The sequence below is a fragment of the Gymnoscopelus microlampas genome, assembly GCF_963454915.1.
Source record: "Gymnoscopelus microlampas genome assembly, chromosome: 18".
NCBI classification, from domain to species: Eukaryota; Metazoa; Chordata; class Actinopteri; order Myctophiformes; family Myctophidae; genus Gymnoscopelus; species Gymnoscopelus microlampas.
In genome coordinates, this window is record NC_139955.1 from 3775073 (window position 1) to 3792572 (window position 17500).

The 17500-nt window shown below is 40.5% G+C and overlaps 1 protein-coding gene across 3 annotated transcripts in view; it reads right to left on the reverse strand.

Moving 5' to 3' along the window:
• LOC311065346 (NACHT, LRR and PYD domains-containing protein 3-like) overlaps window positions 1–17500 on the reverse strand; it is a 48527-nt gene that overhangs the window by 1942 nt on the left and 29085 nt on the right. For 2 of the 3 annotated variants that reach the window (XM_084085644.1, XM_084085646.1), the window contains 5 exons: window positions 15275–17051; window positions 12483–12650; window positions 11869–12042; window positions 11643–11795; window positions 9037–9077 (listed from right to left, as the gene is read on the reverse strand). In XM_084085644.1, coding sequence (XP_083941770.1) covers window positions 9037–9077; window positions 11643–11795; window positions 11869–12042; window positions 12483–12650; window positions 15275–17051 — 2313 coding nt within the window. The remainder of the gene's footprint in view (window positions 1–9036; window positions 9078–11642; window positions 11796–11868; window positions 12043–12482; window positions 12651–15274; window positions 17052–17500) is intronic. The other variant, XM_084085645.1, reaches the window with a different exon arrangement.

Consider the following 17500-nt stretch of genomic DNA (forward strand, 5'->3'; position numbering starts at 1 on the left):
AGTGAACATTTTTAACTCAAATCTTTGCTTCTGGGGGTCCCTGGAACTAAATATTTTGAGAAGGGGGTCCACGGCCAAATAAATATAATGTTGGGGGTCCTTGACATGAAAAGGTTTGAGAACCAGGATTTAGAAGACATTTGTAGAATCAGCCTCAGGTCTTAATGGGTTAACCACTTAAGTTCTATTTCAAATATAGTGAAAATATCAGATCTACAAGCTCACAACGCATCACACCGCGGCACGTGGTGAGCTTGTAGATCTGATATTTTCACTATATTTAAAGTTCAGTTTGTATGTATTCCTTTTTTGGTTCTAAATGTCAATACAACAATGCATTGATTTATTAAAAAAAGTGCTTAACACATCGGGTGCCGAACACGGTCTGAACCGTGTGTTTACATAGTAGCGCTCCGGTGCCAAACACGGTATGAACCGTGAGTTTAGTCTTTTTGTTTTTTTCGTTTTTCTCCGCGCGGGCGGGGCTAGAGCAGCTCTGGGAGCACCCATTGTAATCCTGCGAAGGAAGTGCCAGATCGCTCACCGGAAACCAAAAAATGAATCCCATCCGCTTCCTGTCTATTTCCTACTTTGAAACGCCTATATCTCCGAATCTGTTTCCTGTGGGTAAAACCGGTCATGCGCGATGCGCGATCCCAGGCAGCCGTCTACATAGACGACCTGCCTGTGCCCTCTGCACCATCGCTTGTTGTCTTCACCGATGTCCCGACTGTCCCACCTGTCCCCTCGTCAGCTGTCTGGGCCAATACCCCACCTGGGACCATGTCAGTTTCCTTGGCTGTCACTGCTGATGAACTCTCTGTATTGCCACTGTTTGTCGCTGCCGAAACCAATCCAGCACTCCAGCCGTTGGACTCAGGGCCCGCACCCCAGTCAGCGGGCCTTGGGCCTGCACTCCAGCGGTTGGATCCCGGGCCTGCACTCCTGCGGTTGGACCCTGGACTGGCTCTCCAGTTGCCAGATTCAGGGCCTGCACTCCAGCCGCCGGACCCCGGGACTGCTCTTCTGTTGCCTGGCCCCTACTCTGCACCACTAAGGCCGGTCTCTGTCCCCGACCCCAGGTTGGTTCCTAGCCTTGTTGTTAGCCCCATTCCCAATCCTGTTGTTAGGCCCATTCCCAGCCCTGTCTGTAGCCCAGTTCCCCAGGCCAACTCTGTTTTTCCTTCCGTCACCCAGATAGCTGCTCTCCCTATTTGTTTATCTGCTTGTCTCCCCGTATGTGTGTCCGCTAGCATGTCCGCTACTCTGCTCTTCCGTCTTTCTACTCCCCCGTCTACCAGTTTCCCTTTCGACCCTTTTACCCGCCTGCTGTGTCTAACCTCATGTTGGTCCGCCTGCATGGCTGTCTGTCAGTTGATCTGTATGTCTCTCGGTCTGTCTTACCTTTTACCTGTCTGCTTGTCTGTGTGTATGTCTGCGTGTCTGCCCTCCTGTCTTTCTATGTGATTCCGGTTGTATGATTGTGTGTTCAGCTGTCTTTCTGTCTGTCAGTGTTTTCTCATTCTCTGTCCGGTTTTCAGCATTACGGCTAGATGTCTGCTTGTCGGCTAGTCTGTGTGATGTCTGTTGCCTGTGTCTCTTTGTCTGGTTTGAATGTGCTTGTCTTTGTATTTGTCCTTTTGAATGTCTGTATTTTGCTCTGTCTTTTCCTGCTTGTCCCCCTTTCTGCCCGTTATGTGTTAACCCAGTCCCTTAACCCAGTCCTGTCCTGCCCTGCCCTGTACAGTTCTGCTGGCCCAGTATTCTTGTCAGTTCTGTTTTTGTTATTTGCCCTTTTGCTGCTCTCACTTCCCTGCATCTGGCTCCCTCCTCCTGGCCCCCTCCACCCACCCTTGTTTGGTAGTCATGTGGGATGTCTGGGATCCGTCCCTTGGAGGGGGGGTATTGTCACGGTCCGCTCCTCGGGCCGTGGACTTTGACATTATTATTTACACCTTGATGCCCTTTTATGGTCATGGACACTTTAGGCCGACGTTATTATTTAGACCTTGAAGGTCTTATATGGTCATGGACACTTTGGGCCGGTTAGACCCTTAGTGCTTACTGCATGTTCTGCTTACTGCAGGTTCTCTTTGTATATCTGTATTGTTACTCTGTTGCCTTTTGCCCTGATGTGTATCTTATTTTGTAGTCTTGTTTCCTGTCTGCCTTGTTTGCTGTTTCCTGTCTTGTCTCCCCAGTCCTCTGATTAACTCTGTCTTGCACCTGTGTCCTAGCCCATCCCTGCGTTGATTGTCAGTTAGTTTCACCTGTGTCCAGTTACCGTGTGTCTATATATACTCCCCTGTTTGTTCAGTCCCTTGTTCGTTCGTAAAAGTAAGTCACTGTTTAGTCTTAGCCTTGTCCTACTTTGTGACGTTTTCCTAGTCCCCTTGTATCCCTGTTTGTTATTCCTGATCCCCTGTTTTTGGTTAATAAACCCCTTGCATTCGATCCGCCCTGTGTCTGCCTCGTCCTCTGCCTTTGTCCTGCGCTTGGGTCCTACACCTCCAGAACCACATTGTGACAAAACCAACCTCAGTTGTTGCATTCAGCCTTTTTTTTTAATCGCAACTTTTTCCTAAAAACATGCCCCGAGGAGAGAGAGGGGGGAAGGGACGCGGCGGCGGCAACTCAACGGCTGCAGCGTCCTGTATGGCACCCTCCTCGGACTCAGACGAAGCAGACTCCCAGGGCATGGCAGCAGTCCTTGAAGCCATAGCAAAATCTGAGAAAACTGTGCTGTCAAAGATGGCAAAGCTATCAACAGAACTATCCTCGCAAATTACTGCTCTCGCTACTGAGGTCAATAAAAAAATAGACGCAGTGAAAGAAGATGTATCCAAACATGACTGCTGTTTGGTTGACCTGGAGAATGCCATGAACACATACTCAGACAAAACAACGGTGCTGGAGAACCAGGTCACTGAACTATCGGATGAAATAGCCAAACTTATCCGCCATCTTGACAGCATCGAGAGCAGACAGCGACGCGGAAATTGCCGCATCTTTGGGGTGAAAGAAGGAGTAGAGTCCGTGGGCGGACTGGGGCCCACTGTCGCCATAGCCGAGATACTGAAAACCTGTCTCGGTTTGGACTTCACCCCGACCCTGGACCGTGCACACAGAATCGGAACAACAAGAGAGGGGGATCATCGGCCCAGAGCTATCATCGTCAAATTCCATTACTTCCAGGAGAAGACCATGGTCCTCCAGAAGGCAGCGCGGGCTGCACCCATTACCTACGACGGTCAAAGGATTAGCATCCACCAAGACTACACCGCAGCTGTAATGAAGAAAAGATCAGCCTTTAAAGAAGTACGGTTTCTACTACACCCCTGCAAGGATACCAAATTCGGCCTATTTTTCCCGGCAATATTAAGAATAACCATGCCATCTGGCGAGCAGAGAAAGTTTGAGGACCCCACCCAAGCTAAAGACTTCATCATAGCCAACCTGGACCCCCAACCGGAGAACAGATAGCCTGCTAACGGGGCAATGGCTCCAAGCTGGGCTGGCAGGACTGAGATTCGACAACACTAACTCTCAATGCAAGTACTATGTCTAAAACATTTGTGTTAATATGCTATTTGGTTACTTCATTATAGGACGCCAGCCCAGCTAACGGGGCTAACGGGGCTAAACTAGCTTGGAGTGGCTAACATAGCTACGTAGCTAAACAACAATCTCACGTCGCTAATCCTGTATAATGTCGCACTGAAAGCTGCTTGACTTTAACATCTATCCAGGGCTCTACGACGAAATATAGGTGATGATTGGGATGTTATGATTTATGATGCTGGGGAATGGGTATGGGGTTATTTATTTTACGTTTTGATGCTTGAAGTCAACATTCTTCTTTTTTTCCTCTCCTTTTTTTTTCTCTCATGTCACCATGGAATGTCTGCCCAGAAAAACACCGGGCTAAAATGGTTACGAGCGGCTGCGATCGCTAATATTAAGGACACGACGCTAATTTTACAATGTTTTACAGATAGCTGCCGGATGTAACAATTTATTTTCTTTTCGGGGTTTTATGGGGAAATGTGAGGGACAAATACGTGGTTCCGATCCACGTTGGGGGCGACGTGCTTAATAACTTTGTTTTTTACTTTTATTTCCTATCTCGGACGGCACTACTGTCGCTAAAAAACGTTAAGTGAATCACATTGGGCTGTAGGCTAACCCCCGGTGTAGCTTTCAAAATAAAAGATTGCATGCATCGTAAAGTGAACGGTATTGTACTATAATGGCATTTCCGGGGCAACTTTCAAAATAAAGGTGCACTAGCACCGTCAAGAGAACTATACTGTGATGTAATGCAACTTCCGGGACAGCCTTCAAAATAAAAGCTCACTAGTTTCGTTAAGCAAACTATACTGTGATGTAATGTAACTTCCGGGGCAGCCTTCAAAATAAAAGATCACTACTATTATTAAGCGAACCGTATTGTGCTGCAATGCAACTTCCGGAGTAGTTTTCAAAATAAAAGTTATATAACCTAGTTATACTCCCCTCAATGGGACTCAACAGGACAGTAAGGGGTCTAGATGGGCCAATTGGCAGTAATAACCCCCAAATACTAAACATTAGTTTTATATAAATGAATAATTTATGGTTTATGTTAGTTACTGAGGGAACTGCTCGGATAATTTTCTCTATTATTTCATTGTATTATTATTTCAGCTGCTCATTTTATTAACTTCCCTCCTCTCTTTTTTCTCCCCCCTCTCTCCCCCACTCACATGGGCTTGCAGATCGGCTGTTTTCCCTCTCGTTCCATTTTTTATGTACTTTTCCCGACTGGATAGGACTATGGAGGTTGGGGGGCTATCATATTTGTCTGATGGTGATTGGGTGTATGTGGGGGAGAGGGGGGGGGGGGGGGAGACTACTTATTCAAGAAAAAAATAAAAAAAAAATAAAGAAAAAAAGGAAAAAAAATAACAATTTTTCTTCCCTATAAAATCTTACAAGACTACAAATGGTACGACCTTATCAAGAAGGAGAGAGATAGAGGTAGAAGGTTCTGATTGGTAGTAGCATGTTGTATGCAATGTTTACAAATGCAGTGTAATGAAACAACATATTATTATTATTATTTTCTTTTTTTATACCCCATCTATTTACTATTACCATTAATAGTATTATTCAATTATAATGTTGTTGTTTTTTTACTATTATTATTACTACGATTATTATTATTACCATCATTATTATTTCTGTTTTTAATTTATTTATTTCTAGTATTATTTATTTATTTTGTTCTTATTTTTTTTCTTAAAAGTTTTTATTTTTTATTTTTTTTGCTTTTGCTCTTGATGGGTTTGACATAGTTTAACATGGGGTGGACTGTGAGTGAAGTAATTGCTCCCCTTACAGCCTGCCCCATGTGCTTTTAATTAGGTCTCCTTTGATTGGGACACACAGGTTTAGTCTAGCAGGTTGATAGGATATACTCCTGTCTAGGCGATTTAGAAGCAGCCTCCCATATATGGGTTGGCCAGCTTAGGGGTCCAAGACTGGTATTGGGGCCCGTATGTCCACGTTTTTGGTTGTGTAGTCATTTTAGTTTGGTGTTCAGTATTTTCTGTGGTAGTTTTCTGTCTTTTTGTTTTGTTTTTGTATCCCAACCTCCTGGCACAGCATCTCTACGGCCATCTATTCAAGTACTATGATTTCCTATTATAATGCCTAATATAGATACACGCCTGCCTGGCTCCACAACTTTTATTTCCTGGAATGTGAAGGGGCTAAATCACCCGGTTAAACGCAGCAAAGTATATGCACATCTGAAAGCACTGAATTCTGATATTATTTTTCTCCAGGAGACCCATCTAAAACCTAGTGACCAATCTAAGCTTAAAGTAAGGTGGATCAACCAAATTTTCCATTCCAAATTCGGGGCCAGAGGGACTGCTATATTGATCAGAAAAGGCATACCTTTTACCCCTTCTAAAACTATTTTGGACTCCAATGGCAGATATGTTATAGTAGCAGGAAAACTATATAATACAAATATTGTGCTAGCAAATGTATATGGACCCAACTGTGACGACCCCCAATTTTTCTCAAACTTTTTTTCCAAATTCCCAGACTTAGACTCCCACCTTCTCCTACTTTCTGGTGACTTTAATTGTGCTCTACATCCGCTGGACAGATCAAATTTTAAGCTGAACAGACCAATCCCAAAATCTGCGGTAGTAATAAATTCATTCACAGAACTATACAAGCTATCAGATCCTTGGAGAACGAGTAACCCCACTGCTAAACAGTATTCCTTTTTTTCCCCAGTCCATCAATCTTATAGCCGTATAGATTACTTTTTACTGGATAACAGAAATATACCTTACAGACATAATACCCAATACCATAGTATAGTAATTTCAGATCATAGCCCGGTCCAACTGGACATATGCTTTCCGGAAAGTACTACCGCTCGACGCACCGCACATGGCGCCTTGATCCATTGCTATTGTCCTGCAATATATTTAAACAGTATATATCAACTCAAATTGACATGTTCCTAGAGATTAACCAGACGCCGGAAGTATCCCACACTACGGTCTGGGAATCATTGAAGGCTTATTTAAGAGGCCAAATTATTTCAAAGCTAGATTTAACAAGATGGTCATCTCTTCCCATCTCATTAGCCGGCCGTATAAACTCTATTAAGATGTCAGTGCTGCCTAGGTTTCTTTATCTATTTCAGATGATTCCGGTCTTTATACCAAAATCATGGTTCAAACAATTAGATTCTTATATTTCCTCTTTCATCTGGAATAATACCCATCCAAGAATTAGAAAGTCATTTCTAGAAAGACGCAAAAATGATGGTGGACTGGGCCTCCCTAACTTTCTTTTTTATTATTGGTCAGCAAACATACATAAATGCATTATATTGGATCTCCACTTTTAAAAATAACAGAAATCCTCCAACGTGGGCTCGTATGGAACTCCAATCAGACACAACAACTTCCCCGGTGTCTCTCCCTCTGGCCCTGGCACCCAAATCTCCAATATCATTGTTAAACAGGCCATAAAAAAATGGTTTCAATTCAGGAAACATTTTAACCTCACTCAGATAAGCTATCTCTTTCTATTGGTTTCCAACCATCTTTTTCCTGCATCACAGTCCGACTTTGCATTCCAGCTCTGGAGGAGAAATGGTCTAAACTTTTTAGGTGACCTTTTTGTAGATAATACTTTTGTTGCCTTCTCTACACTTACAGAAAATTATAATATTCCTAATACCCATTTTTTCAGATATCTTCAAATTCGTAGCTTTGCGATACAGCACTTCCCTTCATTTCCACATCTTAAAGTTTGATTCTGAATCCTTCAAAGAAAGGCACCATCTCAAGTCTATATAATGCGATTCAAAACCTGAATCCCCTATCCTGGGTGGGTGTAAAGTCAGCATGGGAGCAGGACATAGGTATAGAGATCCCAGATGCTATATGGAACCATAGTATTGAGCGTATCCACTCTTCATCATTTTGTATTAGACATGGTCTCATCCAATTCAAGGTCTTCCACCGATTACATTACTCAAAGGAAAAACTGGCTAAAATGTATCCAAATACAGATTCCAAGTGTCCAAGATGTAGCCACAGCCCCGCAACCGTGGGACACATGTTCTGGTCCTGTCAAGCGTTGACAGATATCTGGAATAATTTCTTTAAAACATTTTCACATATTTTCAAGAAAATGATCAACCCGAATCCATATATCGCCATCTTTGGAGTATTCCCCATCGAATATAAGCTGTAGATGGACAGCACTGTCGATTGCTGTCCACATGATAAAATGAAAAAAAAAAGAAAAATAAAGTATTAAAAAAAAAAAAAAAAAAAAGTTCACTTTATATTAAATAAATCACTACATTCTAGGGGAGTTGCAGTGGTGGAAAAAGTACTCAAATATTTTACCTAAGTAAAAGTATCAATACTGCAATTTAGAAATAACCTGTTACAAGTAAAAGTCCGGAATTTAAAATTGACTTGAGTACAAGTACAAAAGTATTGATATCAAAATGTACTTAAAGTACCAAAAGTAAAAGTACTCATCATGCAGAATGCCCAATTTCACAAGTTTTCAAATGTATGAAATGTATAAAAAATATTTTGAAAATAGCAGATCTACAAGCTCACAATGCGTCGCATCACAACGCATTGTGAGCTTGTGGATCGACTATTTTCAAATGGCCAAATGGCTGAAGTGGTTAACTCACTGAGTGCCATTAACGTGTTTCACCGCTATTGCGCAACGTGCCATTAACGTGTTTGACGTGTTTTTGAAAAAATTGAAAAAATTGGATTTTATTTTTATTTTTATTTTTTTATGTTCAGAACCCAAGATATCATTACCTGAAGATGTGTAGCTCCATCCACTCCTTGTTAAACTTAGAACTAAAAAAGGCTATATCTCTCTTCCTAAGCACTTTTTGTTTTCTGTGAAAAAAAACTCTGGCACTTTTCAGAATCAATTCTGAAATAATTCTGGCAATCCTGGCACTCAGTGAGTTAATGTATGTTTTGTAATAATAATCTGCATCTACAAAGTACCTAGTAACTAAAGTGTTCAAATAATTGTAGTGGAGTAAAAGTACAATATTTGCCTCTGAGATGTTATGGAGGCAAATATTGCCTCCATAACATCCAAGCCGTCCCGGCTTGGAGGAGAGGGGCTTAAAAATGTTTTTAGTTTTTACATTTATAAAGTGTATTTTCATTCTCCTACCATAGCATGATGAAATGATCTAAAATGATCTAAAAGTGTGATTTCATTTTCAAAGTAAAAGTACTGAAAATTGGAAACACTCCAGTGAAGTAAAAAAAAACAAAAAACTCAAAATTGTACTCAAGCACAGTACTTGAGTAATTGTACTTAGTTAGTTGACTACAGGGAGGGAGGGGCCAACGGAGTATAAAACAATGTATAACATGTCAATGTGACAGACATACAGACAGACAGACAGACAGACAGACAGACAGACAGACAGACAGACAGACAGACAGACAGACAGATACTCACATCTCTTAAGGCGTGTCCAGTGTTCTCCTCCATGATTCACACTGTAGGAAGTAGAACAACAATGAATAGTGTTTTATCACTAGCAGGCTTGATTACTGTAATGCTCTCCTGTCTGGTCTTATATAATAAACTATAGGTCTGTTACAACTTGTCCAGAACGCAGCAGCTCGTGTGTTGACAAAGACCAAACAGAGACACACATTACACCTATTTTAAAGTCCCTGCATTGGCTGCGTGTCAGTTTTAGAATAGATTTTAAGATCCTTTTAGTGGTTTTTAAGTCATTTAATGGGAATGCACCTTCCTACTACTTCTCCTACACATTCTACAGACTAAAACTAAAAAGTATGGAGGAGCAGCTTTTAGCTATTATGGCCCCACGCTTTGGAACAGCCTGCCGGGGATCTGAGGGTCTCTAAATCTGTGGACATTTTTATAATACATCTAAAAACACATCTTTTTAGCATTGATTTGACTTAGATTGCAGCATTTCTCTTCATAATTTACTTGTTCGTTTAAATATTTTGTATTAATGATTTAATTTTTAAAGCACTATTTTTTAAATGCATTTCTATGTATTATGCTTCTTATCTCTGTTTATTTTTTTTGAGAGTTTTTAAATTATTTGTTTTCCTGTGAAGCACAATGAACTGCTTGTTGTCTGAATTGTGGTGTATACATAAAGCTTGATTGATTGATTGAATCAATGTCTAACTGTCTAACACAACGTCTCCACTATCTGACATTATTATTATCCGTCCCGGCTTGGAGGAGAGGGCTTAGAAATGTTTTTAGTTTTTACATTTATAAAGTGTATTTTCATTCTCCTACCATAGAATGATGAAATGATCTAAAATGATCTAAAAGTGTGATTTCATTTTCAAAGAACGCTGATATGAAGAGGATGTAGTTATAGTTTCTGTCTCTATGTAAGATAATAACACAGTTCTGTTCCTTTTACTATGACACACACACACTCATGGATTATGCATAATTACCAGTGATGGACAGTAACTAGGTATTTACTTGAGTATCTGTACTTTACTTGAGAATTTGTATTTTTAGATACTTGTGACTTTTACTCCACTACATTTCTAAGACAAAGTGAAAAACTACTTTATGAATTAACTACTTAACCCCTATATCCCTTAGTGAAAATAGCAGATCTAAAAACTCACAACACGTTGCATAGTGGTGCGTTGTGAACTTTTAGATCTGCCATTTTCACTAATCTTTGCATTTCTTTTTCATGTCAAAATGTTAATGCAGCAATACATTGATATTTATTAAGTACTGCTTAAGTATTTAATACAGTATTTATATATATAAAAAGGGCTATAGTCTCCGCCCCTGTCCGTCCGTGTGTCCGTCAGTGTATGTGTAGGTCTGTGACTGTGAGCAGCTAATCTCTGGCACCGTTGGACCGATCAACATGAAACTGTGTGTTATATATACACATACTCCTTGGAGGCTGTAAAAACCTCTGCCCCACATTTCTCTCATCGGCCTGTTATATCTACTGCCAGGTGGTAGATTTATGCAAAACACTTTTATTTATATTATTCCTACACATTTTGCCCAAACACATTAATCAATAGTCATGTGATCCAAGACAGAGCTGTACGATTTTTCATATTCCATCCTGATTGGCTAAGATTGTCTTCTAAAGTTTGCAGGAGTTAGTCATGAACGCAGCGTTAAATGCTGTGAAATATTGCTGGCCCACAATAAGCTACCTGCCCTGGTGGAGACCTGTGCTCTGAGGAGCACATTCTTCTAGTTTTTTCTCCTGTCCGTTCCTTGACTGACAGGAGAAATAAACACTGATACCTGTTTATCTTCAAGGCAGTTGATGAGACATTACCCCTGTATATTAAATCTATAGAACCATGGATCATATAGACATTACCACTGTATATTAAATCTATAGAACCATGGCTCATATAGACATTACCACTGTATATTAAATCTATAAAACCATGGATCATATAGACTTTACCACTGTATATTAAATATATAGAACCATGGATCATATAGACATTACCACTGTATATTAAAGCTATAGAACCATGGATCATATAGACATTACCACTGTATATTGAATGGACCATGAACAGATTATTTACACAAAACAGTCCACCTCAATGCATTATGGTATGGTATAGAACATGGATAATACCGTGATTGCCAATCATTATTTTTTAAATATAAATATGTGTATATATATATATATATATATATATATATATATATATATATATATATATATATATATATATATATATATATATATATATATATATATATATATATATATATATGTGTGTGTGTGTCCTTGCTTTTATGCATCTTTTCATTTTTTACATGTTGATTGAAGCTTTGAAATTCAAGTCAGACATACTATCTATAGTGTGTCTAGAGTATTGCTGTGCTATTATCTCATTTTGGACAGAGGACTAGTTCATAATCCTGTGGGGTATAAAGAAGGGATGGAAGGATGAGGATTGTCATGGTGACCTGCACATTGGTCTGCCTGGCCCATCCAGTTAAACATTGTAAGGGAAACACTGCACTAACCAACATGGACACAGTCCAAGTCTACTCACTTGAGAGTCTCCAGTGCAGCAGAGAGCTTCTTCAGACCAGAGTCTCCTATGTGGCTGAAGTTCAAGTCCAGCTGTTTCAGATGGGAGGGGTTGAAGGTCAGAGCTGAAGCCAGAGAAGAACAGCCTTCCTCTGTGACCCCACAGCCTGACAACCTGCAGAGAAATACATATTTAACAAACTGCTGTTGATGTAGAGATCCACACAGAGAGAAAACACATTATTTACCTCAGGATCTGCAGTCTACAATGTGGACTCTTCAGTGCAGCAGAGAGCTGGTCCAGTTGTGATTTCTGCAGGCTGATGAAACTGAGATCCAATTCTCTCAAATGGGAAGGATTAGAGCTGAGAGCTGAGGCCAGAACGTCAAATCCCGTCTGTGTGATGTTACAGCCAGCAAGTCTGTAATTACAGATTACATATCTGGATTAACTATCAGAGTTTTGGAGTAAAGACCCAAGAGATGGAAAGAGCAAGCAGTCAGGAATAATGAAGTTAATTATCTTAACACATTGGCTGCCAGAATTATTTATTTATTTTGTACAGTAGACTGCCAGACTTTTTCCAATGAAAAAACAAAAGTAGTTGACCACCGGCATCTTCATAAAAGCAAACTGAGATGAATCCTGACTTTCATTGAACGGAGTTTGGCTGACTGTTGATTTGTGTCAGGGACGACACACTGAGAACAGTACAGATCACATATTGTAGTTACTGTACCAACACAAACTCGGACCGTATCATGATTCTAGTCAGTGTGGGATACCATGATGTCAACTTTATTCACTCTTCTTATTATAATCAATCAATACATCAAAATAATGCTGGTTAATTGATCTGACCTTAGTATCTCCAGTCTACAATGTGGACTCTTCAATCCAGCGAAGATGGATGAATCCTCCTCCATGTCATTATAGCTGAGGTCCAATTCTCTTAGATGTGAAGGATTAGAGCTGAGAGCTGAGGCCACAATTTCAAAGTCTGCCGTTTTGAGTTGACAGCCAACAAGTCTGTAAATGTATAATATGTAAAATCAGAGATTATCAACACAGATTAGATCATGTTCATGTTCAAGGAAATTAACTAAGAGAATATCTATCTAGTTAACTAGACATTAACAGGTCATAAGAACAGGGAACCAGAAAACATAAAAGTGAAAGACATAATCTGTATACTACAGTGTGTAACTTTACATGGATCTTTGAATTAACTTAGTCATCGTATTGTATCATTTTCTTTTTCTCCTACAGATTGTGTCCAAATCTCACAAAAATAGGTATGCATGGTGTATTGTTGCATTTATGGTCAATTATATATGTTTATCGATAATATGAATGAGACTTAAGAATCATGATAATGTTGATTAGTCAATCATTATGTCCGTCCAACAACATACTTAAAAATACAGGCAATGCAACTTCATGTTCCCCAGAGGATGACCCCTAGTGATGACCAAATACAACGAACGTCCTCTAGTACCACACCATTAGTAATGTCTCAATTAACATAAAACATAAACATAAACATAACACTTAGCGATCACACTATTAGTTATGTCTGTATTGCCATAAACGTATCAAACACATCCGTTTTCCATGGATGACAAAACGTACTGATGAAGTGAATGGCACTGTGTAGATGTTTTGTTTTATGTTCACATACAGGTCACACTAAAGTTTTTTCTGTTGTTCACAATATGGGTGAAGCGTTAAGTGAATATTCAATATAAACCCTGGTGCTGATAATATGTTCTCTTTTAAATGTTTAGCCCCTCTTAAAGGTATAATCAAATGTACTCAGTACCACAACATTAGGTCACTTGCACAACTTGTTAATGTTTAGCACCACTCATGAAAGGAGGACGATGTAAAGTGTCTTGAGACAACTTGTTGTGATTTGACACTTTAATGAATTGAATTGAATTGAATTGAATTGATATTAAAGTGGTGCTAAACTACTTTAGTCTGCTTGGGTGTACCTAGGTCTTCTAGACTCTGTTTTACCCGGCCTTAATAGGTCTAGTCTTTATTTACACAAGGCATGTAACAGTATACAGTATTATGGTATTACAGCGATATAAACAGCCACGGTATTGATACAGTGAGATTTACGAGCTGAGGCCCAGACCACTGGCGAAGCGGTCCGGGCACCTAGGCTCCAATGTATCCTGTGTCGCAGGTTCGAGTCCCGATCCCGACGGCCTTTGCTGCGTGTCACTCCCCATCTCTCTCTCCCGTTTCCTGTCTACTTACTGTACTATCAATGAGGCATAACAAGCCCCAAATGTTCCACGCTCACGGTATTCCAAAAAAAAAAAAGTAATATGCACATATTATGCGTAGCTAAGCACAGCTCCACTCACACGAGCCTGTGACCAAATAAAACATTATCTGACTAATATTACTTCTTTGACTTAAGCAGCAGTCAATGAAATCATTCATAATCATCATTGTGTCCCCCGTCAATTGCTCACTGACACGACGACACAAGGACGTGATGAGAATGTCAAACAAATCGCCCCCACCTCTTTGAGCGGCGTGTTGATGACAGCTCCAAGTTGAAGTTAATATTGTTGAAGTTAATATTGAAGTTAATATTGTTGAAGTTAATATTGTTGAAGTCAATATTGAAGTTAATATTGAAGTTAATATTGTTGAAGTTAATATTGAAGTTAATATTGTTGAAGTCAATATTGAAGTTAATATTGTTGAAGTTGATATTGTTGAAGTTGATATTGTTGAAGTTGATATTGTTGAAGTTAATATTGTTGAAGTTAATATTGTTGCCAGAGAGAATACATCATTCATCTCCGTGATTCCATGTGCCATATTAACCCTGCACAACCTTTTAAAGACAAAGTAAGATAAACTAACATAACTCCTTTGTTGTGTGATGGTGTTTCGTTCAGAAGAGCGAGAGTACAAGCTGTCATCGTGTCGCCACGAACATTATTCTCTCTAGTACAGCAGTGTTGTCCAAAAGGGCAGATCTACAAGTCACTTCATCTCCTTATCGCAATGCATTGCAGTGACGTCCACCCACAAGAGTTTACATGCCCCTCTGATAAATTGACTATACTAGACCATACCTGTGGGGGGATATGCGCACATGATCTGGCAACCCGGGAGCCAGCGAACACAAAAACGCTAATAAACAACTGAGATTGTGTGTTACACACACATGGTAATGGTCAATGGCTGTGTGCGAATTCAGATCAATTTCTCCAGCCACTGAGGAGAACCGGGCAGAACAATTTTGGCCTCACCACTACACCACTACACCACGCACTACAGAGGTTTGTCAAATTATAGGAGGATATTGTTTAAACCCATGTATCAGATATGTATGAATGAATAACAAAAAGCTTTAAAATCCTAACTTGATATTTTACTCAATTCATAGTGTGTCAGTTTCTTTTTGGCAAACATGCCATATAAATATTAATGATTAAAACACAAAAAAAAAGATACTGTATATACCGTGACATACCGTAAATAGTAAATGGTAAATGGTGCATTTATAAGCGCTTCTATCCGAAGCGCTTTACATTGATTGTGCCATTAACCCATTCACACACACATTCATAGTAGATTGATTCTCTACTAATACGTTTTCAATTCACATGACTACTAACCGAGCTTTTCTGCTGTTCCTCACAGCCGGGATGAGTCTAAATTTCCCCCATGGTGTTGCGTTGTATTTGTCCAGGTCCAACTCATCCTGAACCTCCTCTGACGTCTGCAGCATGAAGGCCAGAGCTGAACACTGGCTCTCAGACAGTTCTGTCTTTGATCTGTCCCCTGACTTCAGGTACTGTTGGATCTCCTGATGTACTGAGTGGTCGTTCATCTCCATCAAACAGTGGAAGATGTTGATACATCTATCAGCAGAGAGAGAATCATCCTCTTTTTCCATCTTCTTCAGGTTGTTGACTACTTTCTGGATGCTCTCTCGACTGTTCACTGTCTGACTCAGCAGACCTCCTAACAGACTCTGGTTGGACTCCAGTGAGAGGCCATGAAGGAAGCGGACAAAGAGGTCCAGGTGGCCATTCTTACTCTTCAGGGCTTTTTCCATGGCTTTCTGCAGGAAGTCATCCAAGGAACTGACATCAACTCCAAGGAATGGCTCCAGTACCTTCATGTTCTTCTCTGTGAAACAGTGGAACAGGTAGACTGCAGCCAGAAACTCCTGGATGCTCAGATGAACAAAGCTGTACACCTTTCTCTGATATTGCACAGTCTCTTCTTTGAAGATCTCTGTGCACAATCCTGAGTACAGCGAGGCGTCTTTCACATCAAGACCACACTCTTCCAGGTCTTCTTGGTAAAACATGATGTTACCTTTCTCCAGATGGTTAAACGCCAGCCTGCCCAGCTTCAGTAAAACCTCCCTGTCAGCTTTCATGAGCTGCTGTTGATTCACATCATGACTCTCGTGATACTTCTTCTTCCACCTCTTTGTTTGAACCAACATGAAGTGGTCGTACATCTGAGTCAGAGTCTTTGGCAGCTGTCCTGTCTCGTCTGTCTTCAACATGTCCTCCAGAACGGTAGCAGTGATTGAACAGAAGACTGGGATGTGACACATGATGTGGAGGCTCCTTGATGTCTTCATGTGTGAGATGATTGTGCTGGCCAGCTTCTCATCACTGAATCTCTTCCTGAAGAAGTCCTCCTTCTGGGGGTCTGTGAACCCTCGTACTTCTGTCACCATGTCAACACATGCAGGAGGGATCTGATTGGCTGCTGCAGGTCTGGTAGTTATCCAGAGGAGCGCTGAGGGGAGAAGATTCCCCTTGATGAGGTTCGTCAACAGCACGTCCACTGAGGATGTCACTGTGACATCAGAAACAATGTCATTGTTTTGGAACAATGAAAACCTGCTTTCATCCAGACCATCAAAGATGAAGCCAACTTTCCAGGCAGCGAGCTGCTCTGCTGTGACCTTCTTTAATGTTGGGTGGAAAACATGGATCAGGTTGAGAAGACTGTGCTGCTCATCTCTGACCAAGTTCAGCTCCCGGAATGAAAAGGGAACCAGGAGAATGACATCTTGATTTTCCAAACCCTTTGCCCAGTCCAGAGTGAACTTACGCACAGAGAATGTTTTTCCAATGCCAGCGATGCCCTTGGTCAGAACTCTTCTCTTGGGTTTGTCTCTGCCAAGGAGGAGGGGCTTAAAGATGTCACAGCATTTGATTGGATTGTCATGGAGGGTCTTCATCTTGGAAGCTGTCTCAAGCTGCCAGACCTCATGTTGGTTATTAACCCCTTCACTCTCTCCTACTGTGATGTAGAGCTCTGTGTAGATGCTGGTGAGGGAGGGCACTTCAGTGACGTATGTCACACGATCAAGTCTGTTCAAACTGATCTTATAATCCTTTAAATCCTCCTGCAGACTGACATCTGCTATGAGAAGAAAATGAAGATGTTTTAAACATTCAGCAGCATCATTTTTAACTTTACATTCTTACAGCTGTGTACACACATTATTAATGTGTTAAATCCTCCATTAGGAAAACTAAAATAGCCAAGAAAATAATATTGTGCGCATTGTTTTAGTCCAGATTTGACAGATGTTTAGCTACACTATTTGACACGGTTTTCATCCATTTGCATATTTAAGTCATTAAAGGATTAGTTTACCCCAAAACAAACTTATCTTCTATCAATTATACACCTCTTGAAGCCCTGAATTCATGATTTTTTTTGTCCTAAACCAATATTTTGATGACCGGATGTATTTCCAGTAGGAGACACAAAGAGTCGAAGAAGAATGCGACAAAAAAATGGGGTGTGTAATTGACTGGCTGAACTACTCCTTTAAAATGAAATGTCAATGAGTGTAAATAGTGTCC